The sequence below is a fragment of the Daphnia pulex genome, chromosome 12, assembly GCF_021134715.1.
Source record: "Daphnia pulex isolate KAP4 chromosome 12, ASM2113471v1".
Taxonomy (NCBI): domain Eukaryota; kingdom Metazoa; phylum Arthropoda; class Branchiopoda; order Diplostraca; family Daphniidae; genus Daphnia; species Daphnia pulex.
Genome location: NC_060028.1, coordinates 1,264,231 through 1,288,744, shown reverse-complemented (window position 1 = coordinate 1,288,744; position 24,514 = coordinate 1,264,231). Strand labels below are relative to the sequence as shown.

The 24,514-nt window shown below is 38.6% G+C and overlaps 3 protein-coding genes and 2 long non-coding RNA genes across 12 annotated transcripts; 2 read left to right on the top strand and 3 right to left on the bottom strand.

Annotated features, from left to right (window-relative positions):
* Positions 1-11: 11 nt before the first annotated feature.
* Positions 12-2,440, bottom strand: LOC124209204. Its single transcript, XR_006880830.1, has 10 exons — positions 2,303-2,440; positions 2,079-2,239; positions 1,820-1,912; positions 1,710-1,746; positions 1,483-1,635; positions 1,229-1,382; positions 939-1,164; positions 727-829; positions 501-595; positions 12-252 (listed from the first exon to the last, which is right to left on the bottom strand). It is a non-coding gene; the product is annotated as an uncharacterized LOC124209204 (long non-coding RNA).
* A 392-nt stretch (positions 2,441-2,832) lies between these two features.
* Positions 2,833-4,010, top strand: LOC124209182 (dentin sialophosphoprotein-like). The gene is made up of 4 exons (XM_046607086.1): positions 2,833-2,945; positions 3,005-3,060; positions 3,117-3,639; positions 3,705-4,010. Exons 3-4 carry the CDS (start codon positions 3,177-3,179, stop codon positions 3,875-3,877), a joined length of 636 nt encoding a protein of 211 aa, XP_046463042.1. The 5' UTR covers positions 2,833-2,945; positions 3,005-3,060; positions 3,117-3,176; the 3' UTR covers positions 3,878-4,010.
* Positions 4,011-4,075: 65 nt separating this feature from the next.
* Positions 4,076-11,478, bottom strand: LOC124209197. Its single transcript, XR_006880814.1, has 19 exons — positions 11,122-11,478; positions 10,771-10,875; positions 9,620-9,955; positions 9,391-9,557; positions 9,175-9,333; positions 8,957-9,069; positions 8,834-8,899; positions 8,582-8,770; positions 8,405-8,512; positions 7,433-7,593; positions 7,250-7,362; positions 6,373-6,570; positions 6,163-6,289; positions 5,900-6,087; positions 5,371-5,805; positions 5,175-5,268; positions 4,709-4,994; positions 4,513-4,641; positions 4,076-4,312 (listed from the first exon to the last, which is right to left on the bottom strand). It is a non-coding gene; the product is annotated as an uncharacterized LOC124209197 (long non-coding RNA).
* A 1,986-nt stretch (positions 11,479-13,464) lies between these two features.
* Positions 13,465-20,092, bottom strand: LOC124209169 (chorion peroxidase-like). Of its 8 annotated transcripts, none has more exons than XM_046607055.1 (18): positions 19,937-20,092; positions 19,612-19,874; positions 19,345-19,550; positions 18,314-18,490; positions 18,027-18,232; positions 17,791-17,965; positions 17,478-17,675; positions 17,273-17,399; positions 17,008-17,187; positions 16,786-16,939; positions 16,476-16,677; positions 16,262-16,367; positions 15,366-16,111; positions 15,043-15,258; positions 14,483-14,616; positions 14,099-14,410; positions 13,931-14,020; positions 13,465-13,845 (listed from the first exon to the last, which is right to left on the bottom strand). In XM_046607055.1, the coding sequence occupies exons 1-13, from the start codon at positions 19,997-19,999 to the stop codon at positions 16,042-16,044; spliced, it is 2,127 nt and encodes a 708-aa protein (XP_046463011.1). In that variant the 5' UTR covers positions 20,000-20,092; the 3' UTR covers positions 13,465-13,845; positions 13,931-14,020; positions 14,099-14,410; positions 14,483-14,616; positions 15,043-15,258; positions 15,366-16,041. The 8 variants fall into 8 exon arrangements, with proteins under 8 accessions (XP_046463011.1, XP_046463012.1, XP_046463015.1 ...); XM_046607056.1 differs by having other exon boundaries at positions 14,483-15,124; positions 15,200-15,258; XM_046607059.1 differs by lacking the exon at positions 14,483-14,616 and having other exon boundaries at positions 15,043-15,124; positions 15,200-15,258.
* A 1,366-nt stretch (positions 20,093-21,458) lies between these two features.
* On the top strand, positions 21,459-24,460 carry LOC124209166. Its single transcript, XM_046607050.1, has 2 exons — positions 21,459-21,677; positions 21,735-24,460. The coding sequence occupies exons 1-2, from the start codon at positions 21,563-21,565 to the stop codon at positions 23,912-23,914; spliced, it is 2,295 nt and encodes a 764-aa protein (XP_046463006.1). The 5' UTR covers positions 21,459-21,562; the 3' UTR covers positions 23,915-24,460.
* Positions 24,461-24,514: the final 54 nt, after the last annotated feature.

Below are 24,514 nucleotides of genomic sequence, written 5' to 3'. Positions count from 1 at the left end.
GTTCAACTTACTTCGCGGTGGTTTTCAAGTGTTTCGCACGAAGAGAAATAGTGATATGCTGCTGTGTTTACGTCATCAAATAAATAGGAAGACAATTTTCAAAAAGATTTTCTATCGGACCATAACATCCGCGCAAAGGCGACGCTGAAAAACCTCAAACGCACAAACAACTTGTCATCGGTTTGTTGAGGCTTGGTTGTTCAGTTTAGTTTTCTTCGGGCATTAGTATTCGCCCTGTGGACTTTGGGTAAACTATTCGTTTCATTAGGAAATTAAAATCGCATAACAACTTACGCTATTATTACCTTATAGATTTTTAAAACAGAAAATGAAAGCATTATGACTACGATCAAGAATGCGCATAATTGTTTAACTTTCTATCTTTCTTTTTCCATGATAAAATTGCTTTAAGTAATTACAGCAATTTGATTCATTTCTTGCTACCAACAATATATCCTATACATATCATCCACATTTAAAAATTAATAGAAGAGGCTCACCTCATCATCGTGGTTCTTTCAATATTTATAGCAGAAACATCTTGGAGAAGTCGATGCCTGGAATATTGCTGCACGGTGCAAATCTGTTGTAAAATCTGAGAAAAACGGAAAAATTAAATGTAAGCATTAGTCAACCGCGTTAAGACATCAGTCAAGTGAAATTAGAGATCAGGTTATACGATGTTAAAAAAATGAATTAAATACATTTATTTAGAAAAATTCGTACTCGTGGGGAGTGCGCATAGCTTCGGTTGGATTTGACCTATGCCATAACTGTTGTCGCAGACGATTCGCGCTAAAAGAGACTTTTTGAATTTCATCTAGTTGACCTGATAAAAAAATTAAAAACCAAAATCGTATGGTCAGAAAGTTATAGCAGGAAAACTGAAAAAGACTGTCAAAGATTAATGAGCTATTTCATCGGTTATTTAATTTCACCTGAACTAAAGCCGATGGGTTGATTGACATTGTAGAAGTAGCGATCGGTCCACCTCAAATTCGTAAACTGATTTGCGAAGATATTTGCGAATGTGGAGCCGAGCACAGCCCCGGGTATTCGGACACTCCGCCGATAAACTGGTCAATGTCGTATGACTCGTACACGTACTTCATTGCCTTAACGACCTTATACAAACACGCCATTGCGTAATGGAGCGAAAGAATTCTATGACCTGTTAATTATTTCGACACCAACGACAAAGACATGTCAAAGTATGATTGATGCTCACCTCTAATGGTATTAATGGAAGTAGTTCGTCGAAACTTGACGGTTAAGGTTTTCCGAATAAAGCCAGCATTTTAGCGTTTGTTGGTAGCCCGTGATCTCTTACTCGTTGAATGTTGAGAGCTGTCAGATCAAGCCGCAATGTCTCCCCCTTTAACCTGTTGATAAAATGGATTTTTTGTTACGTTTTCTTGTTACTGGAAATTAACGCAGCTTGAATAAGTTATCTGGGTGAAATTGTAACCGATTGTAACACACACTGTATGAAGCTTTTCAATTGAAGGTGGCCCATGCGGAAGGCGGCAGTGGAGAATTCATTAAACACGGCCGGATTCGCACTTTCGCAGTGCTCAAATAACAATTAACAACCATTGTCAGATGTAACTTTGGCAGCCATCGTGGGAGTGGGACCTAAAACAACAACATTAGAATTGTGAACCTACAGCTAATATCAGTATGAGCTAAAGATGATAATATTATTTTACCAATTATGACTGGCTAGTATTCTTTGTAAATGATGTGCTGAAAATCACGGAAAAAATTATTCTTATTTTTTAACCTTGCTTAAAATAATCGAGGGTTCACTTTCTATCACTTTTTAATAAAACCTCATTTAGTTGTCGTCACTGAGATAGCTGGTTTTGCTGGCATCAACTATTTTTTGTTTACTAATCCTTTTAGAAAGTCCCTAAAGGAAAATAAAAGATGGCTCACACTTCAAATGTTTAAATATCATTGAGAAACATTCATTTGTCGGCATCAATTAGGGTTTTGTGAAGCTAATGAACGTACTGTCTAAATCTCAAATTAATCTACATCAGTTTTATTGTAGAGAAAGTCATTAACATAGTTACTTTAATTGTTATCAAATGTTTCCGCTTGGGGTTTGTGATGAGGCACAGTAGGTCAGGAAGCACAGCAAGGAACATAATGAACATTTCAGCAAAATGAACAGCATATGTTCAGGCCTCGTGATCAGATGAATTGGCCAGTTCAAAATTATAGGCTAAAATATCTGTAAATTCACACACAAATTTTACATTTGGTTAACTCAAAAAGGAATCCAGACAAGGTTTACCTCTTAATCATGCTAAAAAATGTCAAATTTCACCATACACACAATTTACAATCAATATGTTTTCACTCAGTGTCCATGGAACACACATGAAACTACTGATCTAATCAGATATCTAAGGTTCTCTGGAAGATGGAATGAGAGTTGTGATTTAGCAAGTCCAATTCAAACAGCAGATAATTATGAAGAACTTAATAAAGATGAGAAGAATATTTCAGCAATACTGTAACAAAGCTAGTGTTTCTTGTTACCTGCGTCATTTTGACAGAAAAAAGAATACAAAGATTTTGATCAAAATTGACAGTAGGCTGCACAACCCTTTAACTTTTTCTCAAAAAGTTGATGAGAAACAATTTTAGGTTTTCCAACAGTAGGCTTGATGTAAGAATTATAAGTTATCGAAGAGACTGCGATATATTAAACGAAAACAATAAATCAAATGTGCTCAAATTGCGTAGAGCACTGCACTGACAGATAATTTTAATGTTAGGGCAGCCACATATAAATTTAATGATCGGTCGGCCACGCCATTGAGATTTCGATCTGTATTATTGCATGCTTTTCGCGCTATTTTGGCAATTTTGCTGTGAAAGTAACCATTAACCAATATGGATAAAGAAAATGAATACCTTTGGTATTGCCCCACGTAAGTCAAGTCCTCAATTCTATCTGAGTTTTTTAAATGTATCATTCTTTATCTTCTAGGTGCCAGGCCTTTAATAAACCCTCTACGTTTATTTGCATAATTTGTTCAAGCCACCGTAATATAAATATTTTTCATGTTATCCGCCAAGATTAACTTTAATCATTTGAATAGGAGTTGATCCACCCCCCTCAAGCTCATCCTCTGAGGAATTTGAGTACAATATTGAACCTTATGTTTCAGATTACATCAGCAGTCCCGATGAAGCAGATAATGGTTAGTGTGTATTTTAGTTTCTTTGTTAATTCATTCTTGATTTTCAAGAAATGCTGTGTGGGTATAGAAGCTGAAGTCGCAGAAGTTATTGAAGAGGAAAGTCCAGAAAAGGGTGATGAGGGTGAGGACAACGAAGGCGTCCAAGACAAAGGGGAAACAGACAAAATGGGCACAGAGGACAAGGGAGCTGAAGGGAAGAATGAGGATGAAGGGGTGCAATTTGAACCAGACACAGAGGCCGAAGAGGAGAGTAGCGAGACTACAGATGATCAGGCGAGATCCACACCCAGGTCAGGGCAAACCAAGAAGAATATGAAAAAGAAGGCCACCAAGAAGCTAAAGCGGGGTACTAAGAAGCAAAAGCTCGAGTCCGACATTGAAAATCTGTCTAAAGAATTTGAGGATCACTGCCAGAGTTCAGGTAAATTATTAGGATTAAAGTTATCTCTCATCTTACTTTCAAATATTCCATTCTTTTTCATTTAGATTCCGATGACGGTCAAGCCGAAGAGGAGAGTAGCGAGACTACAGATGATCAGGCGAGATGCGCACCCAGGTCAAGGCAAACCAAGAGGAATATGAAAAAGAAAGCCACTAAGAGGCTAAAGCGGGGTACTAAGAAGCAAAAGCTCGAGTCCGACATTGGAAATCTGCCTTAAGAATTTGAGGATCACTGCCAGAGTTCAGGTAAATTATTAGGATTACAGTTATCTCTCATCTTACTTTCAATTATTCCATTCTTTTTCATTTAGATTCCGATGACAGTCAAAAAGGTTGCTGCTAGACTCAGCACTCAACTTCCACAAAATTTCAATTTCTTATATTTTACAACCTTTTTGCTTAATAAAATTAGACAGTTAACCTTATCTTATTTTATTATTGATTCAGAAAATTTCTGCAAATAAAAAGCTACACAATTGTTGGTCGTACCAACATAGTTAAAAGAACTAGAAATAGAAACTATGTTCAAAAAGCAGTACAGGACTACAGGTACAGGTAGCAAGAGGAACATTCCTTAACCAGCTGGCTGCATCAAATACCTGTGTGCATAAGGGGCAGCAACAAAGGAGCTCAGACTTTTGCAGGCTGTTAGCCTGTCGATCATATAAAAAAACTCAATTACTCTTAATGAAAAATGTCTCAAATGACATAACAAAATGAAGGAAGTTATCGTAAGCTATGCATATGCAATCCCTCAGAATAAGTGTTGCAAAGTCACCTACAGTTGGCAAGCTTTTCCAACATGGACACAGCGGAAAGATTAATATAAAATTAAGTTGAACAACATATTTACTTTAATTGTTCTGAAGTTTTTTTGACCAAAACGTGCAGCAGGTGCAGGGACCGTATAGGGAAAAGACATCATTAACGACATTTGGGAAAAATGTACCATAGCTGCTCCAAGCGAAATAGAAATACTAGGCTATTGTCACACAAATAATCAACATTCAGTATCCTTTAAGAAATTGAAAATAAAATTAATAAATTACCTTTTCAATTTGCCGTACATCACAACGATTTCCATTCAGAATCACACTCGCTCTTCGTCTCGGGAGAAAATGGCGACAATTGTCACTCGCTAACCGATGGACTCATCGCCATCTGGTGGACATAATTTTAGGTTTTAGCCACCTAGTGACAGTCGACAGATTACTCGCAGCATAATGAACGGCAGGACTGGGCTGGACTGCTTCCCGTTCCAGACAGACAGGGAGACAGATTTTTACTTTTTCAGACAGCTCGAACATCATCCAAAATCCAAATATTAATTGAATCCTGCGGGGATAAATGATACATGAATCATTAATCTTGTGTGCTATATTCTATGTACTTTTCTCGAAGAGTAGTACCGCGAATAGAGCAGTCGAATAAAAATTAAATAAAGTGAACACATGTTGTTAATAAAAGAACTGCCTCAACATAAATAATAAAAATTCAATACACTGATACACATACTCGTGGGGAGTGCGGAAAGCTTTGGGTTGGATGACATCGCTGTTGTCACATATAATGCGCGCCAAAGAAACTTTTTGAATTTCTGCCAGTTGACCTAACGTAAACAAACAAAACGTATTAGGGAAAAATTTTAGTAGAACAACTGTCTGAGACAGTCAAATAAGATTCCATTTCTTTGGGCATTTGATTATAGTACCTGATCTGAAGCTGGTGGGTTGATCGACATTGAATTTGTAAAAGAAACGATCACTCCGCCTCAGATTCGAAAATTGAAAGGCGAAGATATCGGCGAATGTGGGGCCGAGCACAGCGTCGGTTATTGGGTATTCGCCTATTTGGTCACTCCGCCAATAAACAGGTCAATGTCGTACACTGACTCGTACACGAACTTCATAGCGTTGACGACCTGATACGAATATGTCATTACATTATGGATTTTTAAAAAATCGATATGAGACGACTTCATTCATTATTTTGACATGAACACCGGAAATATCGGTATTGGTCGAAACTAGACGGCAAAGGTTTTCCGAAGAAAGCCAGCATTTTAGCGTATGTTGGCAGGCCGTTGATCTCTTCCTCGTTGAATGTTGAGAGCTGTCAGATCCAGTCCAAGTGTACTCCTTTTGGCCTGATACGTAACATTTGGCTTTTTGATACGTTTTCTTGCTGTTGAAAACTAACACAGCTTACTAAATTATAAGCTGTACTCACACACAGCATACTTAACAAGTTGACTTGTGATGTCGAAAGCAAAAGAGCTGTCCACTTCTTCGGCAGGTACATGAAGGAGGCCCCGAAGAGCCTTATCCACGAAATTGGATCCAAAAAGCCGGGAGGAGTTATCGAACGAATCTGAGAGCTGATAAGTTGGTTACTATCTCTGCTGAAACTTCCGTCTCTCTCAAACAGTCTGGAAAAATAACAGATTATTATTAATAATTTGAGAATCGAATGAATAAATCGTCTAAGTGAAATTGTAACACACCGTATGAAGCTTTTCAATTGAGAGTGGCCCTTGCGGAAGGCGGCAATGAAGATCTCGGTAAATATCGCCGGATTTCCAGTATTTAAATAGCCATTTCCCAACGCAACTTTGGCAGCCATCATAGGAACTATAAAACCACATATTGAGGAATTGCGCGCTACTAAGAAAAATCTTCAGAGGCAAAATTGTAAGCAAATAAGCATTGCATACCAATTATGACGGGCAAGTATTCATTGTAAATTATGTGTTGCATTTCAGCAATAACAATTCGCCGGGCATGTTGAAAGTAAAACTCATTCGTCTGTCTCGGAACCACCGTGTACAAAATTGCAGCGATGCGGCTGTGCTCAAGAAGCCAAAGGGTGTGCATGACTGTAAGTAGCGGCAGTTCATTTACTCTGCTTTCTCCTGTAGCAGGAAACATTAAGATTTGACATTAACATTTAACATAAACCGGACAAATTGTAAATGAATAAAAATCGTAAAATCAAAGTGGACGTTAAAGTTTTAACAAAAAGGGGAAAAAACGCGGAATTCAATATAAATCGAACCAACGAATCAAACGATGGATTATTACGACGATTACTTAAGAGAGAGGTAACATAAGATCTATCTATACCTAAATTAAAATTCATTAATAATGTAATCGCCTTCAAAGGTTGAGAAAATAAACAAACATCAAAATTGTGCCAATTGAAAGAAAATCCATTTACAAAGAAAGAAAAGCCATATGGCAGTTGCAGCTGTTTATTGGGAGAGATTTTCGGACGTGGCGGCAGGAAGTGTTTGTCGGGATTTTTAATTTTTTTAGCCAATGGAGAAGATCACACCATCGAAAAATATTTCTTTAATCATAAGAAACCAAATGGTCAAATTTCCGCATTCCGCTGTCGGATTTTGTTCACTCCACATCTCAGTCACTACTATCTCACAGGACAGATTTCTGTTGTTTGTTTCTGTTTAATAGTTCTTAATTTACGTTTAGTCTACCTACTTAAGTGTTTCATCTTCACTATGGCTAGTTACGGTTATTTCCTATCCTTTATACTTAAATTTGTAAAGAAAAGTTTTAAATGTGGAGTTTTACCTTCAGATTATTTATTATGCAGTTGGTTCCACTTAAAAATGTTCCCGATCAGGGCAGCAGCGCCAGTTCTACGACGAGGTCCAGCTGGAGGAGCAATTGGACGGAGAGTTCGCCTGGAATTATGAGTTATTAGTCCTCAGTTCAACATCAACTAGCTACTCTATAACAATAGATGGATCTTACCCGGAACAGCAGTCAAAGCAACAATACTATTCCTCCTATTACTGGAACAACTGCAAATACTCTCCTCCATCCTTTCTGTTCATCTTCTGTACCCAATCCAATGTTTTACTCCAACTGTGTTGCACCTCCAAACGACTTATCTTCAACTCACAATTATTCACCTGAAACAACAACCAATTTTATTATCAGTCCTTAATGTAATTTTTTGTTTGATGGATGTGTGACAATTCGACCAATCACGAAATAAAGCTCTCTTAAATAACAATAAAAATACTCGATTAGGTAAAATATAATTAACCTAGCAATTAATCGAATTAAAGATAAGAATTGTACTACAAATTTCACATAAATGGTCAGGTGAAACGTTCTAACTCATCGTCCAACTGACGTAAATAGGCCAATAGAATAGATCTCAGGGTACAGAAAACTGTACATGTGGACCATGCTCCTAATGGAGCTCAAACACTATCTAATTTTGGGGCAACATCATCACGTCTTTTCAGCGGGATAGGATACCCTAATAAGAAAAAAGTGTTGAAAGAGTTCTGTCGAGTAGGTACCTTACAAATATCCTATATTTAAAATAGCATTCAGCAGGTCACATTAGTCTGATACGAGAATTGCAATTGAAAATGATCTAGGGCCAAAATGCAAGACGAAGCAACAACCTATTATTATGTTCCCGTATACGTGAAAACAGAGGAAAATTTTACCTGAAATTATTAAAGTTTGCATGTTGGTAATCAATTACTTTTCAACGCGAATGCAAATGTGCATGCGCTTTCAAACATGAACGGCAATAAGCTCGTTCGTACTGAGCGAAACAGGTTAGAAAAAGGTGAAATTTGTCGACAGAATCCTTTTTTTTCAAGGGAATTAATGCGATTTCAGTCAGAAATGACGCTAATGAAAGCCAGCAGCTGCACGATAGGGGAACTCATAATTGACAAGAGTGTAAGCAGGTTTTTATACCTAATGTCGTGACTGCCACCTTCAAGGAACTGGGGTCGTTGGGTCACTATTGTCCTAACTTACGGCAACGAATGGTTTTTTACCGTGTGAGGGACGTGAGAACGAAGCCTGCATTGAAAGGAAGCAAAGAAAATGGAATTTTGTAATTAAGCGGAAATACATCGATAAATGCCTTACGAGTTTGCTTCTTTCACCTCAAAACCTTTTTTTCTCACGAACTTTATAATCAAAGTGATTTTTAAAACATTTTCTTGTGTCCTTCCTTGTGGGCTTCTACACACTTCGCTTATAAAAAAATCTTATAAAATTACTCTTCGTTTAACAATCCATTTTCAGCTGGGAACCATTGAGAAGTCAAACGCCGAACTGGCTGGATATTTTGAATTATCTGATATCGGTAAAGACGAGAAGAAACTCCAAGGTTAATACCTAAATTCTCAAATAAGCTGTTGATCCTGGACAGCAATGCCGATTGAGTACTTCCGCCTGGATAATCTTAAAATGGATTAATAATTGATTTAATCTCTCCACAGTTCGTTCTTTTTCACTTACTTTTTACTTGCAAAAAATTCAGTAAACCTAAATACACTCAATTGATTAGTTATTAGGTTAATGCATACAGCCTTAAGAAGGAATGAGGCATTTTTATGTCACTCAGTTAATCCCTACAAAAGCAACGAGAAGGATTTAAGTTTGTTACAATAAGGACGAAAGATTTGAACTCGGATTAGAATAAAATTAAAAGTGACCACACTGGTAATTATTATTACTTTCAAAGTCGGAAAAGGAGCAACCCCTTCGCTAAAGAACGAAACAGACCTCCTAATCCAGGTCCAGGTGGAGCTACTCGACGCAGAGGGCAGAGCTCACCAGAGATCCGTTTCCCAATCGAGAAGGTCGTCGCCGAATGGTCCAGCTGATTGGAGTTTCTGAGAAATCGATTATGGTGTGGCATTTTGATTTTTTTCTTTTTTTAATCAAGTTACCTGAAATTAATTTCTCTTTTTGATTGCATCAGTGGTGGTTTCAGAATTGCCGTCGACGAGCCCGCCAACTTGGATCTTCACGAGTCTCAACATCAACTCGTGAAACAAATCGCCAACATCGTCGATCAACGCCTTGCGTTTCTCGTCAAAGTCGACAAGGTTAGTCTCTATTGGATGAAAAAAATGTGTGTGATCGATTATTGATTTTACTATATTTTCAGATACTTACGTCTCAACTCAAGTCCTTCCAACTCCTGGATTTTATTCGGATCCTCCGACTGTTCCACCCGTGGAAACAATTAACTGCTCGACGTCCGGATCATCATTGTCTCCACTTCAATACGAATGGCCAGCTGTCCACAAGGCGTCGTTAGTCCCAAGTCCGATTTCAATCACTCGAATGGATTCCGAACGGATCAGCAACCACAGCAGCAAGACTATTCCTTCTACTACTGGAACAAATGGGAATATTCTCCTCCTTTCTATCCAATTTCTATGATAAATCAAACATTCTACTCCAACACTGTTTTTGATCCACATTCCTCATCTTTTTGTTATTATTCACCTGAAACAAAAAATCAGTTTCATCATCATTCCTGTATGTAAATTTGATTTTTGACGCATCATTAACAATCGAATAAATACGAAACAGATCATAAACAGCTTAATTATCTTTTTTTTAAATGTCACTGGGAACAAATGAATATCAATTATCAAGGGGTTATCGGTATTGCCTTTATGATATTCATCAAATCTAATAATCAAGTAAACAGATAATTAACTAATTATCTAATATCAAATGAACCCAAATTAATCAATTCATCAAAATAAATTATTCTCAGCCAAATTTCACCATTTAATTATTTGTCACGTAATATTTGAATTTAAAATCATCGTAAAATTTCGAAAATAATTGAAAAATGAATTTTGATGCTAAATTTTTGTTTTCAAATAAATTTAAATGGGGATTCGGAATCGAAAAAAGTTTTGATTAAAGTCAGCTAGTATTTGAACCCATCATCACAGAAAAAGGGACTAGTATCTGTAAATGCTTTTCACATTCAACAAAAAGAAAGTTTAAATAAAAAATATTTCAACGCGACAATACCAAGAAAGGTAGAAATTTGTTGTCTTACACTTTCTAATTCAACAAAATCTGAAAATCGAGCCATGGATTCGCCTGAGTGACCCAAATCGTCCTCGTTGTGGCCTCCTCCGGAGCCGCTAATTCTCACATCCCCGACGTGTTAACCACTCGGTCGTATACGTCAATAATACTATACTATACATTTTCAATAGGTTTTATGCTTCAGTCCGCAAATCATGTCATCTGTGAGCCTAATTTAAAGGGACACAAACTAATATATTTAATAAACTTACCATTGAAGACTGATGTATCAAGTAATTTATTTCTGAGAAATTCTGACTTCGGAGATAGAAATCAACAGCAACTCCCAAAAGTTCCTAGCTGTCACAGTTGTCCAACTGAAATAAAAAGGGATCCATGAACACTTATGGTACACTTTAATTAAAGCTATCTATTTTTTTCGATTTTTTCTCATGCTACAGCATGTAACAAAAAGGATTACTCAAACTCTGAACGTGATAACAACCGTGAACAAGGACACATGCTGCTGAATCCTTAGCATATTCTTAAGTTTTTTTTAAATCACAAATCTATTCTACGCCACACTGAAAAGAAGAAAATGAATGGTTTCAAAACATATTTACTTGTAGGCCTGCTGAACTGTTCTTCATTCCAACTCTTGCTGCTAAGTGCTAATCACATGTTCCACTTGCGCTTTTCTAAGCTTAGTTACTGAAAGACTATAAAATAACTTGAGACTTGAGAGTTATTCAGTGCAAGGAAAATAAGTGACAGGTAGTTAATAGAACGATTGAACGACAGTCAACACTTCACGGTTAACACCTCGCCGGTCGCCGCCATGTTGGTGTTTACTTTGGTTCCGTCAGTTCCGTGTAAGCCTTTCCTTTTTTATTGCTAGATGGCAGCATTTCGTCTTTGATTCCTTCTTCGCTAGATGGTGTTTAATGCAGGACTTTAGGGATGGGATGGCACTAATTCCCTGTAATTTGAAAATTGTAATTGAACGATTTAGTTGAAAACTTGAACAATTAGCGTCACATCATGAACGACGTGGATGATAAGGTTTTCACAGAACAAACAAATATGATGTCTAAATTCAGATGAGTTCAGACGAGAACGCTCCGACCTGCTCCGGCCGTCCGGCGACTACAATTTGTTAAATTAAAGAGGAATCTTGATCACGTTTTAATTAAGGCTAGAACCGGAAAAGTTGTGATTGAACGAAAATGTCGGAGGAACCGTTTTTCGGAATGAAATTGGGTATTTGAATAAAAATTGCAATCAAGCCAATGAAGAGTGAAAATGAGGTCAGATGAGCTTCGAAATTCATCACAAGGGCAAAATAACAAAAAACGGGGGCCCCACCCAGTTTTACGAGAGCAAAAGTTCTATCCCTATATGTGCGTGTATAATCTTTTCTGTGCAAAAATGCTCGTCGTGCATCACTTGAAAAAGAAAAATCAATGGCCACTTGTCGAGGTAAGCCCCACACCAGGTAGGCCTATAAAAACACAAGCACAAAATCTCAAAGTTGTCAGTTGTACATTATGAAAAACCAAAAACTCGAATTAACTTGCAGGTATAAGCTCATCCACTTCCATCCAAGTGCTATACAATCGTCTGCCGCTGCCTATTGATAGCCACCGTGGCCTCAAATGCTTACTACCCCAAACCGGCCTACCCATCCCCGGCCTACCCATCTTACAGCAAGTCATACGATAACGTAATTATATTTTATTTTTACTTCATTGACTTTACATAAGGAGCAGCTCTTCAACCATCTACCTATACCTGTTTGAATTCGAACAAAAGACAAAGCTGACGAACTAATTTTGCTCAAAATCACAAAATCTGCAAAAAATAATTACCAAACTTTATTTTCAAACTGAAGACTTTTTTAGCAAGAGAAAATCTTAACAAAAATTAGATATGGCTATAAAATAGTTTTGCATGAATCCAAGTTTGAACCACTATCTGGACAGCATAGTAAACATTGCTTACATTCTATTGGATATCAGTAAATTAAACAAATGAAAAATGTGATAAAAAACAAAGTTTTCAATTAAATACAAAAAATATGGATTCGAAGACAAGCTCATGCTCCTTCGTAGCGTTGAGAGACTTCCTTCTTAAGTGGGCAAGCACTTAAGGTACTTCTGGGTTAGCCTATTAGTAATAGGCTTTCCCGCTTCACTCTCAACGGGTCCCTCTAAGATGGGGGTCGCACTGGGTTGTGAGCCCAGTAATCCACTTCGTATGATCACACTGGATTGTGTAGTAATCCAGTAATCCACTTAGTGAATTTTCCACGCTTGATATTGACCCCTATGTCAAGGGAGCAGTGATACTTCTCACTGGCACCATCCACCGTTTTCGTTTCATTTCCTTCATAAGTAGTCGACACGCTAACCACTACACCATGAGCGCTCTATCTAAGAAGACTTTTTAAAGGTAAACTTTTAACCCGACCTTCGAGTTATTGGGTTTTGGATTATCAATAAATTCTACCGTACTCATTCTGCTTTATTTTATTATAAAATACCGTTTTTCTTTCTTTTAACAATATCAGAAATTTTTTTAATATTTGAAATTCCTAATAGAGTGCGAGTGTGAGTAATGACAGGATAGTGGTTCAAATTAAGTTGAGTTCAAATCTGGTTTCTTGCGAAACTTTTTATTTCATCAATTAATTTCACCACACTTTCTCTGCTTTATTTAATTGTAGATTACCGTCTTTGTTTCTTTTTGAAAAATCAGAGATAAACCGGAAATAAACTATAAATATTTGAAATTCCTTATAGAGTGCGGGTGTGAGCAATGTCCGGATAGTGGTTCAAATCTGGTTTCTTTCGAACCTTTTTTTAAAATCATGTATAATTTTGATAAACAATTTCGTTTCTGGAAATGTTTTAGTTTGAAAATATATTAAAGAACTATTTGGTGATTAAAGAATTTGTAAGGCAGAATGCATTGAGGCGAGCGTTTATATAAAAAATCGTAAGTCAATAAATTCGACGAATGTGTTAGCAATCATTAAGTCATTAATTAAACTAAAAAATTAACTCATTAAGCATTTCAGTCTTGGGATAGTCGCGATGTGTCCTGACTTCTTTCGTTTTTTTTTTCACCACATGATGATGATGAACGGACGAGCTGTAGGAAATCATGCAAATGGAGGAAGTCATGCTTACATGGATGAAGGTGTTGTAATTGGCTGTGAAGAACAAGTGGAATTAACAAGTTTGTGAATTCTCCTCGTCATTGGAAGTCGGATGAGTCGCAGCTGCCATCAAGCCAACCAACCAATGCGGTCACGGGTCACACCATTCATCTCGAACGTAGATTTCCTTAACGTGCACGAGAAAAATAAAAGAAAGACAATTAATTTACTACAAGGACGAACTTCATAAAAATGTAGGAAAATCCTTATACTTCTCCAGGCACTCAGCCGCCAGTGGAACACGAGTCACTAATCAAAGATCCGCTGCAAAAAAAGAAGTTGCAATCGCGTTTGAGAGCAGCCTAAATTTTCAGATGATTCAACTAAAGTTGTATTAAATTTTCGGGATCAAAAATAAATATATGAATCAATTAACTCACAATTAAAGGCCAGGCACCCATTTTGGCTTCGATTCCGCCAGAGACTTTTTCGGTTAATGCCCGTGTAGCGGGGCATGGTGGCCGGTCCGGTGCCGCTTTTCGGCGCTTCTTTTAACGTGAGGCTGTTTGTCAAGGTATTCCTCATGTACCTGCAATGTTCGGCATCAGGCCGCTTAGGCCTACTAGGCGGAGAAATAAAACTAGGATAACCGAACGGGAAGGGCCATCCATTAACATTAACTGATGTGGCACCGGAAGGAATCCTGGATTGGCAACTTGGCTGTACAACGGGAGCATATCTCACACTGGCAACTGAATAAAAAACAATGCTCATCGATTAGATTCAGCTAAAATTCAACAACGATAATAAATGATTTGTAATACAGGGATGATAGCATATTTGTACGAGACGCGAGGAAGGAATGCGAAACTAGACGACGGGCTGCAGTAGCTCAGCAGAGTCACGATCGCGAATAAGACGACGGTCGGTAAACCTTTTTTGATTGCCCAACATTCTCCTTAAACAGATTAAGTTAAAAAAAAATTCAATCAATTTTATACTTTCATTTGAATCACAGTGCTCTCAAAAATTATTTAGTGTTTCGCCATAACATTTCTTTTTTTAAATAAACGAGTGCTGGTAGTACAGGTTAGTTACAATAATGGACTAGAATTCAACTTTAAGTATACAAATCTTTTTTTAATTAAAATAAAATCTCAACATCATTTTTCAGCTGGATTCTTAGACTGACGTTGGTGTTGGTTCAACGTTGACGGGAAGTGTGATTCACTTGCGAGCTAGGCTCACTTTTCATTGCGGGAATATTGTGGACGCTCAAGAAGTACCAGACCCTTATTATTCGCATTGCAAAATCTGCATTCAATTGAGCCACCGCCCATCACAAAAAACGAAAGTCAAAAGGAAGGAGAAAAAATTGACATACAAAACAAAATCTCAATGTTGCTGATGCTCATTCGAGAGTTGGTAACTCTCTCTTACTGTCCCGTCCGTCTCTCTTGAACAGTCTGATCAAATTTGAACCGTTAAATATGAGCAGTAAGAGTCGAAAAAATAAAAGGTTTGGTTTGATAAGGAAATACCGTATTATGAACTTGCCTGTCGCTGCCATCATTTCTAAAACTGGGTGACTTTCCAAAACCTGGAATTTTTGCACAGTGGAATAGAATAATTATCAATTTCGACATTTAATTCACTGAGTTCACTTTTCAGAATTGAACACTTCATAGGACTCGGATATTTACTTACCTCCAAATCTATGCTGTCTACAGCCACTTGAGTTTCCTCGTCCGTAACCTGCGTAACCTCGGTATCCTCCGTGAGCTTTGTGATAAAAGACTGGGCGTCGAATTTGGTTTTCAAGGGCAGAGCTGTTTCAATTTTAATTTCTAATCATTCGGTTATTTTTAACAGCGGCAAAAAAAGGTACTCGACAGAAAGGACATTCGGCATTGACCCATAAAAATGTGCGCTATTGAAAACAGGTTCATTTCTCGGAATGGCAACGGGGATGCATTCGGATAGTGCAATCTGCAAATGCGTAAAAAACTTGTCATTTCAGTTTGTTGGGGCAGATGCGACTTGGTTGTTCAGTTTAGTTTTCCCTGGGCATATTACTCGAACTGCGCACTTTAGTATTTTACTATTCTTTTAAGTATACCGTAGTTTAAGGGAGGAAATGCAAACAGCATAACAACTTGTGCTACCTTCTAATTCGTTATTTTTTAAAGTAATAACTTCATCTTTCTTTTTTCATGACCAAATTGTGTTGAATAATCATAGCAATTTGATTGATTTATTGGTATACGTTTTTCTTTCTGCCAACACCGTACCCCATGCATCCTCCACCTTCAGATATTAATAAACTAAATAATATCAAACCAAACAGTGTAGGAAAAGCCCGTCATTGCGGTTCTTTCAATATTTATAGCGGAAACATCTTGGTGAAGTCGATGCCTGGAATGCTGCTGCACGGTGCAAATCTGTTGTATAATCTGAGAAAAACGGAGAAATGAAATGCAAGCATCAGTAAGCTGCGTGAAGACATTTTGGTTGAGTGAAATTGAAGATCAAGTGATAGGTTAATTATTTAAAAAAAATTAAGCCTCTTCAATAAAATTAATTCAATTAAAAAAAATGCGTACTCGTGGGGAGTGCGGAAAGCTTTGGGTGGGATTTGACCTATGGTGCCATCACTGTTGTCGCAGATAATTCGCGCCAAAGAAACTTTTTGAATTTCTGCCAGTTGACCTGATAAAAATAATGAAAAACCAAAAACGTATGGTCAGAAATGTGTAGCAGGAATACTGAAAAAGACTATCAAAGATTAGTGAGCAATTTTTTGGGGTATTTCATCACCTGATCTGAAACCGGTGGGTTGATCGACATTGAATTTGTAAAAGAAACGATCACTCCGCCTCAGATTCGAAAATTGATATGCGAAGATATTGGCAAATGTGGGGCCGAGCACAGCGTCGGGCATTGGATATTCGGTCACTCCGCCAATAAACAGGTCAATGTCTTGTACCGATTCGTACACTGATTTCATTGCGTTGACGACCTTATACAAACAATAATACAAAATATTACAAAGGAATTGATAAAAAGTCCCGCTGTTTCAAATCATTTAAACTAAGAATGCGAAAAATAGTTGAAAATTGATCCTCACTTGCTGCGGTATTAACGGAAGCAGTTGGTCGAATCTAGATGGGAAAGGCTGTCCGAAGAATGTTAACATTTTACCGTATGTTGGCAGGCCGTGATCTCTTCCACGTTGAATGTTGAGAGCTGTCAGATCCAGCCCGAGTGTTGCCCCTTTTGGCCTGGACGAAGCAAACCCCATTATAAACATTAAAAGGAGCTGAATAAGTTCTTCTATAATTTGATATACTTGAAAAGTTGACTGGTAATGTCGAATGCAAAAAAGCTGTCCACTTCTTCGGCAGGTACTTGAAGAAGTCCCCGGAGAGCATTGTCCATGAAGTTGGAACTTAAGAGCCGAGAGGGGTCATCGAACGAATCTGAGAGTTGATAACTCTCTCTACTGTCCCGCCCGTCTCTCTCGAACAGTCTGGTCAAATTTGAAATTTCAAACGTTAAATATGTGTAGTAAAGTCGGAAAAAAAAATAAAAGGTTTAGTTTGATAAGGAAATACCGTATAAAGCTTCTCAGCTGAGAGTGACCCATGCGGAAGGCGGCAGTAGAAAACTCTGCAAACACGGCCGGATTCAGAGTATTTGAATAGCCACTTTCAGAATTAACTTTGGCAGCCATCTTGGGACCTAATCACAAAACAAAGCCCACATTAAAATTGGTGTGCATCAAATAATACATCTAAATATGTAGAACAAATGTTGCACCAATTATGACGGGTAAGTATTCATTGTAAATGATGTGTTGCATTTCAGCGATAACGATTCGCCGAGCGTGCTGAAAGTAAAACTCATCCGTCTGTCTTGGAAAAATTCTACACAAGTTTTCAGCGATGCGGTTGTGCTCGCGAAGCCATAGGGTGTGCATGACTGTGAGTAGCGGCTGTTCGTTCACTCTGCTGTCGCCTAACAGGTCAAATAAATTATTACGGTTTTATAAGTCTACGTCATTCCTGAAACTATATGTCACGCGAAGATTTTTTTTTGTTGTTTTGTTTTCCTTATAAATAAGGTAACCTACCCGCATCAAAACAACGAGTTGAGCAGTTGCCCAGAGGCAACATTTGACGACCTAAATTGCTGATGAATGTCCTCATCCGGCCTCTACCAGATGTGGGATCTCGCAGGGACCTGGCTTTTGCGGCTGTACTTCCGTAAACGTTCGAGCCATCGATCCAGTGTGTTAAAGCGTTGATCTATTTGATGACAAAATAACATAACACACTGAAAATTAATGCGCTAGATGAAGAATTTTACCTGTGATCGCATTCGGGGAACAGATCCGTCCAAATTATTTCCAAATGTCGAGCGAATGAAATTCATGCACGTCACTTGACCGTTACCCAACGGATTGAAAACAGGATCGTTTCTGGGGATGGCAATGGGGAAACATTCGGGGTGAGGAGGTGCCACATTGACGCCAGTTTGTTCAGCCGAACAGCACAGAAATGCGGAACCATCACCTTATTCCACCCGAAATTTCAAAATAACATGCCATGTAATAACAACACAGTCGCAATAAGTCATAGTATTTAGCTACTAACTTTTGGTGAAAGTCGGGGTCGAAGTCAGGTCGTGATCGAGGAATTGTCCCCATTGCATCGTCAGAAGGGAGACGTCAAGACGGGAAAAACTTTTGTTGTTCAAAACTGTAGTGGAGACGAGACGGGCGCTGGGCAACGGACTACGCGTTAATTTGCTCCTTCGAATAGTCGCCACACCTTTGACATTTGAAAGCATGTACTGTATGTAATAACTTGCAAGTGAGAGAAATATAATCTCAATGAGGAAGGGTCAGTGTGACAGCAGGTCCCTTTAACCTCTTGGCAAATCATTTCACTGTTGTTCCTCCAAGAAAATAAAAACGTTTAAACTGACAATAAACAATGATACATCTGCAAAGTTGAAACTACAGTGATCGATTCTGCTGGTTGAGGTCAACCTTTTATACCATGCTGCAGAACTAAAAGAGTTCAAGAAAACTTCCAAGGATATGAAAATTTTAATGTTTACCATTTCTAAGCACGAGACACTTAACTACATTAACTTGTGAGTTTTTCTGCACGAACAACACTGAAATGATTTAGTGACAATAACTTATGTGCTTTGTTTTCATAACTTAGATTATTAAGAGATTTATAGTTCCAAAAATGTAATTTGAATCTCTAAAAGCAAAAAGAGCAATAATAGGAAATGTGATCACCAAGATGTTTTTGAACACAACAGCATTGCTTTTCCAGATTGACTTGAAACATTAAAAAGAACTTAGTAATACATTTCATCATTTTAAATTGAATTTTACCTTCATCTCATCTTTAATTTCGAATCTCATCTTTTGCTTCTTATCCTTAAACTCGTCTCGATTTGTATTTTGTAACAACAAAGACCAAAGCAGACGACACTGTTCTTTCTAAAAATCGACCCCTTGCCTTAATCTAAACCGCATAAACGATAAAAGCGGTTTTCTCATCCACGTTTGAACTAATATTTTGAGTATTAAATATAATTCGTCTCAACAATTACATTAGGCCCCCTACCACAGTCCACAGACAAGATAAAAATTATTTGATCTCACCGTCATCGTATCCTTCGCTCGGGTTGAAAACGAGTCGGTTAAAAATGGTACCCGATTTCCCGAACGATGGAACTCCGACGTTGTTACACGTCCCATCAAAAGTGCGAAACTTGGAGTTAAAGTCGCAAATTTGCCTGTCACTGCCATCGTTTCGAAAAGTAGACGACCGTTCAAAATCTCCAATCTTCTCGGCTGGGATTCCCAACCTGAGATGAATTTAAATATATTTTTACCGGAATTTTCTCAAATGGTAGATTTAATTTTCACTTGTCGCTAAGGTACTGCCGAGCCACCAGATAGACAGCGGCTTCTTTTGACTGGGCCATCGCTTCCGGGTTGTATCGCTGCGGATTGAAACGACGCGAGTGATACTTTTCATCGGCTCTACTTGTGCCATGATGTTCGCTTCCATTGCGATCAACTTCCAATATCTGGGCTTCCAGTTGCTCCCATTTGGTTACGTACTCTTGGCCGACCCGTAAAGCTTCCTGGAATTCTTTTTCGGCGATAGCTACTTCTTCCGTATGCAACTATGTGAATTTTTTATTTTGAATAAAATATCAAAGTTAACTAATTTTGTTAATTTTCTTACCAGTGGGCATACGCAAATGACGAGGAATAGCGCAACGAAGCAAATGTTAGGATAATCAGTCATGCTTGCATTACAATTAGAGATAGCTAGTTGACTGGTGAATTATTTTCACCTCGATGTTATATAGCTATGACGTTTCTTCTACAAATGTGGCCATATAGGCCACACATGTTCGATACCAATATGGCGCATAATAATTAATAAACATCTGTCGAATCCCGCCAATACAATTCACAGAGTAAACAAAACAAATGTTTGATTAGCTGTTCAATTCTATTTCCTATAATACTAGGTCCCTCTCGGATTGGATAGAAAAGCTGAAACGCAATGAGAATGACGTCAAGCGACCAAACAGAGCCGCCATGCAAAAAGTATGTTTTAGTAGGGATGGAACAGGTTAGTCTACAGGTGTTGCTTATTTGACTCAAATAATCCGGTTCGTTATTATTTGAACTCCGGGTTCGTGTCGATCAAACAAACAAAAAATTATTATAGCGCTAGCTCCTATATACCTTATGAAATAAATACAAATGACAATTTGGAAAAATTATTTGAGAATATTCGACTTGTATTACGACATTTTAAACAGTCAGATCACCAGCTCTTAACCATCACTCAACCGAACAGCAGGGCACTGATAACAGCTATAAAGATGACGACAAATCCGGCCAAGATCAAGGTCCATTTAGCAGCCCTGATCTTGGCCTTTTTCTTGATGTGGGTTGCTGACTTGACGAATATGGTCGCTTGTTGTTCTAGCCTTTCAGCCCGCTCGAATAGCTCATCGAGCCGGTGGCCACGTTCTAAGATCTTCTTGGTATTTTCTCTCATAACGTTGAGCACGTCATCCACTTGGGCATTTACTTGATCCAACTGGGATTTCATTCCGTTACTTTTCATCAATGCTGACATTTTGGTAGAACAAGTTAACTCCGCTTAATTCTGTTTGTGGGCGCACTGTTATATAACATTGACTCGGTGGCAATCGTTTGGCATGTGACATAAAATTTGGTTTTTATGGCCAATCAAATATAAAACGTGACTTTATTTGAGATACTGGTATGAATTTCGATTCAAAAACCTTTTTCACATGTTATTCAATCATTTTTAACCGTAACATATGTTTGATGAAATAAATAAAAGACGAAATGTAAATGACTGATCCCTGTCGATCAGCTGTCTTATCGATTCGATCAAGTTCTCGGTGACCAATTAGCCGAAAGGAGATGTGTGTTTTGTGAATAAGCCGCTAGTTTAATTTTATTTTTTAAATGGAAATTAAATATTCGAGTTCTTGGTAATACAGAATACGATTCCGCTAGGAAAGTATATACTCGGAACCTTGGAAATTGTGGGCGTTCGCTGGGGCTGGTGGGATTTCAACAAGAAAAAGTCCTGAAGGCCAAATAACAAAAAAAAATATGACAGTCAAACGTTGCATTCGTCTAATTAATTTTTACTTGGAAGAAAGGCGTTGCCTATACAATAACAAAAATGAGAAACAGTCGAGGACATGGGAAGGTTGGGCTTCATATCAGTTGATGTTTGCCGTTCGTCACCGACACTTGTGTTTCGTGTTTTAGCCTTGATTTAAGTGAATAAGGTTTTCGAGTGATATATATTGCTATGGAGGCTGCTGAAGGAATAATCGAAAGTCACTACACCAGGATTTCAATGCTGGGACGAAATGATATTCAACTGGGTGACTTTTACAATTACCGCAACGACCGCGTAGTCAAAGGTAAAATGTTTATTAAAATATAACCTCGATTTTATTTGACGAATCTTTTATATTTAGGAAATCAGCTGGAGGGCAAATGCTGGCCCAATCGAAAGATAGAGGAATACCTATTGGAATTCAATCATTCGAAATCGTACAACAAATTGGAGCACATGAATTTAGACGAGCATTCGCAGGCTAGCGTCGTCGGGGATCTGATCGACGAGTATTGCGGATCCAGTCTTTACTTAAACGAGCGATGGAAGGTGACGGAAGCCACCGGGACAATAATTTGCCGGCTCCAGACGGGCAAAATCTTTTTAGACATGTCGATATTCGTCAGAAATGAAGGCCCTCACTTCCCCAGTGACGAGAAGGAAATCCGGAAATTCATCCAGTCGTCGGATGCCACTCACGTCGTGGTGGGACTCGTTTACGGGTTCGAATCCTATTGCGTCATCGCCAAGGATCTCGACGACGACCAAGATGACACCCGGAAAGAAGAAGAAGAGAAATTATCCGAATTGGCGGCCCAGTTTGTCGACGGGCTGAAAGATGGCCAGGATCCGGATGATTTCCGGCAGCAGTTCGACAAAGAAGAGATCCATCAATTCAATCAAATTAAATGTCGTCTCTACGCTGATAACCAGAAGCGCTGCCAACGCAAGTACGGCGTCTTTGACGTCTATCAAATGTGGTCGAAAATCCTGGCCGGCCAAACCGACGACTTCCCCATCGCCGCTATCGTCTGTCCCATCCGAATCATCGTCGATCCTTTCAACAGTTTCCCCGACGAATTGTTCGATTATTATTACGACACGGAATCGAAATTGATTGTCCAGTTTTATTTCCACCTGTTTGAAGTGAGGAGGATTCTTTCCAGGATGAACGCCAATCGTTTCGTTTCGAATAAGAAATCCCTGAGGCAGTTCCGGATGGCCGTCAGGAAATACCAGGAACTGATGAAGAAGAGCATCAAACACGCCATACTGGAGGCCCGTCGAACTATCGACGACGACGATGAAATTGTGAGGATCATCGACATTTGTAACACTCACCCAGTGTTTAGACTTGGCCAGTTGAAACGCTGGTTGAACGACAAGCAAGTGGAATGGGAGATGACCGAGAAAATGGCCAATTTGTCCGGGATCAGCTTCTTGCCCGGCAGGAAACATTTGAAAAAAGCCCTGGCCGACACGTTTGACAAGAAATTTTCATTAGTGTTGAATATTCCGCCGCTGGATGAGAAGACGAACGAGAGACTGGATGCGATGCGGAATTACGTGGAAGCTTCGGTTAAATTAGTGGCCGTCGCCGATGAGGAGCAAATGATGGCCTATTACAACATTCCTTGCTGGTACATGGTCGAACGTAAGCGGAAGCTGGTGGTGGATGAAATCCGCCGGATGGCCGATTACGTGAGAAGAAATCAAGACGACAAGAGCCAAGTGCAGTTCTTCATTACATCCAACTGCGATGATGCTGGACAGGATTTCCGGTGGCATTATTCCGTCTACGAGTCTGAAAATCTTTTGAGCGACACACTAAGTCAATTGCCTGGCCCGCCCACCAATGTGAATTATAAAACCTTGTCCAGCACTGAAGCTGGAAATAGTAACAGTCCGACTTCGATCTCCGGACTATTAAAATGGGACTACCAAGACCTGACGGGCATTCCCTACCACTTTGTGGTCCAGTATCGACTCAAGGACAGTTTCTGGACCGATTGTTGGCTGCAGAAGACGACCAGCAAAGCGGGCGAATCTCAAATGGCCGTCAACTTGTTTTACGATCGATCGAGAGTGCTGGAATTCCGGGTGGCAGCCGTCACTTGCATCGGCCGGAGTGAATTCAGTGAAATTGTCGAGTCCCAAATTTTACACGACGGCCATTTTGAAATGGCTGGAGAAATGAATAAGAAGCCGGAAATGCCGGATGAGGAACCGTTGTTACCAGATAATAGGATCCCGAACGATCATCCGAGTGTTGGTTTACTTTCTCTTTTAGGTCTTATTCAGACTAATTCCGAACTAGAGAGAAAAGCGGATGCGGTTCTACAGCAGCCGGATGCTCCAGCTATTACGGCGGAAGGAATTAATCCGTCGGTTGATACGCAAGTTGGGAAAAGATCGGACGACGATGAGGAGGAGGAAGTTTTGGCTGTTCAATTCAAGTCTAGAAATTATGTTAATATAATTGAGGAATACTACGATCCTGACGAGGATTCTGACAACGGATTTGAGCATTATTCTGTATGAATGTCGCTTATCAGGTGACAAACGTAATGAAGGCCATCTCTTTTCATCTCTCAGCAGCGGGTTGATATTATTTCTGTTGACTATTTGTTGTATTCCACATTATTATTATCGTGAACGAACGTGACTTTACACAAATTATTTTTTTTTCAAATGTCGGTAGGCTATAAATAAATTTTCTTTCCATTTGCGCTTCACAGTATTTTATAACACACTAACTTTGAAATCGCCCAGTTAAATAATGAAATTAGATGAACTATTGCTGACTATAGCACTTGCAGAGTAGACTATTTGTTTGTTTTTTATTTTGACTTATTAACTTTCAACCACAATGAATAATTGAAAAGCAGTTTTATTCATAACTAGAAATCTTAGCGCTCATTGTTAAATGATTTATATACATTGAGGTTCGAGTTCGGTTACAACAAAGCAGCGTGTTTCATCAATCATCATTGGAGATTATTTTTCACTCTCTCCCCTTTCCCTTCTCACGTTGATCTATACAGCATTGTATGGAGATTTTCGAATGAAAATACTACAACCTTAAGAATAAATTCCTGTGATTAAAAGATTTATTGTTGCTGCTATTTATAGCTTATCTGT

What these genes read in the sequence shown, in the direction of transcription:
- LOC124209182 (XM_046607086.1), top strand. Translation starts at nt 3,177, where the DNA reads ATGTTTCAGATTACATCAGCAGTCCCGATGAAGCAGATAATGGTTAGT. An exon ending in GGATCACTGCCAGAGTTCAG is followed by an intron (nt 3,640 to 3,704) that starts GTAAATTATTAG and finishes TTTTTCATTTAG; the next exon opens with ATTCCGATGACGGTCAAGCC.
- LOC124209169 (XM_046607054.1), bottom strand. Translation starts at nt 19,999, where the DNA reads ATGACTGATTATCCTAACATTTGCTTCGTTGCGCTATTCCTCGTCATT. An exon ending in CGGCAGTACCTTAGCGACAA is followed by an intron (nt 19,551 to 19,611) that starts GTGAAAATTAAA and finishes AATTCATCTCAG; the next exon opens with GTTGGGAATCCCAGCCGAGA. An exon ending in TTCCCCGAATGCGATCACAG is followed by an intron (nt 17,966 to 18,026) that starts GTAAAATTCTTC and finishes GTCATCAAATAG; the next exon opens with ATCAACGCTTTAACACACTG.
- LOC124209166 (XM_046607050.1), top strand. Translation starts at nt 21,563, where the DNA reads ATGGAGGCTGCTGAAGGAATAATCGAAAGTCACTACACCAGGATTTCA. An exon ending in CAACGACCGCGTAGTCAAAG is followed by an intron (nt 21,678 to 21,734) that starts GTAAAATGTTTA and finishes TTTTATATTTAG; the next exon opens with GAAATCAGCTGGAGGGCAAA.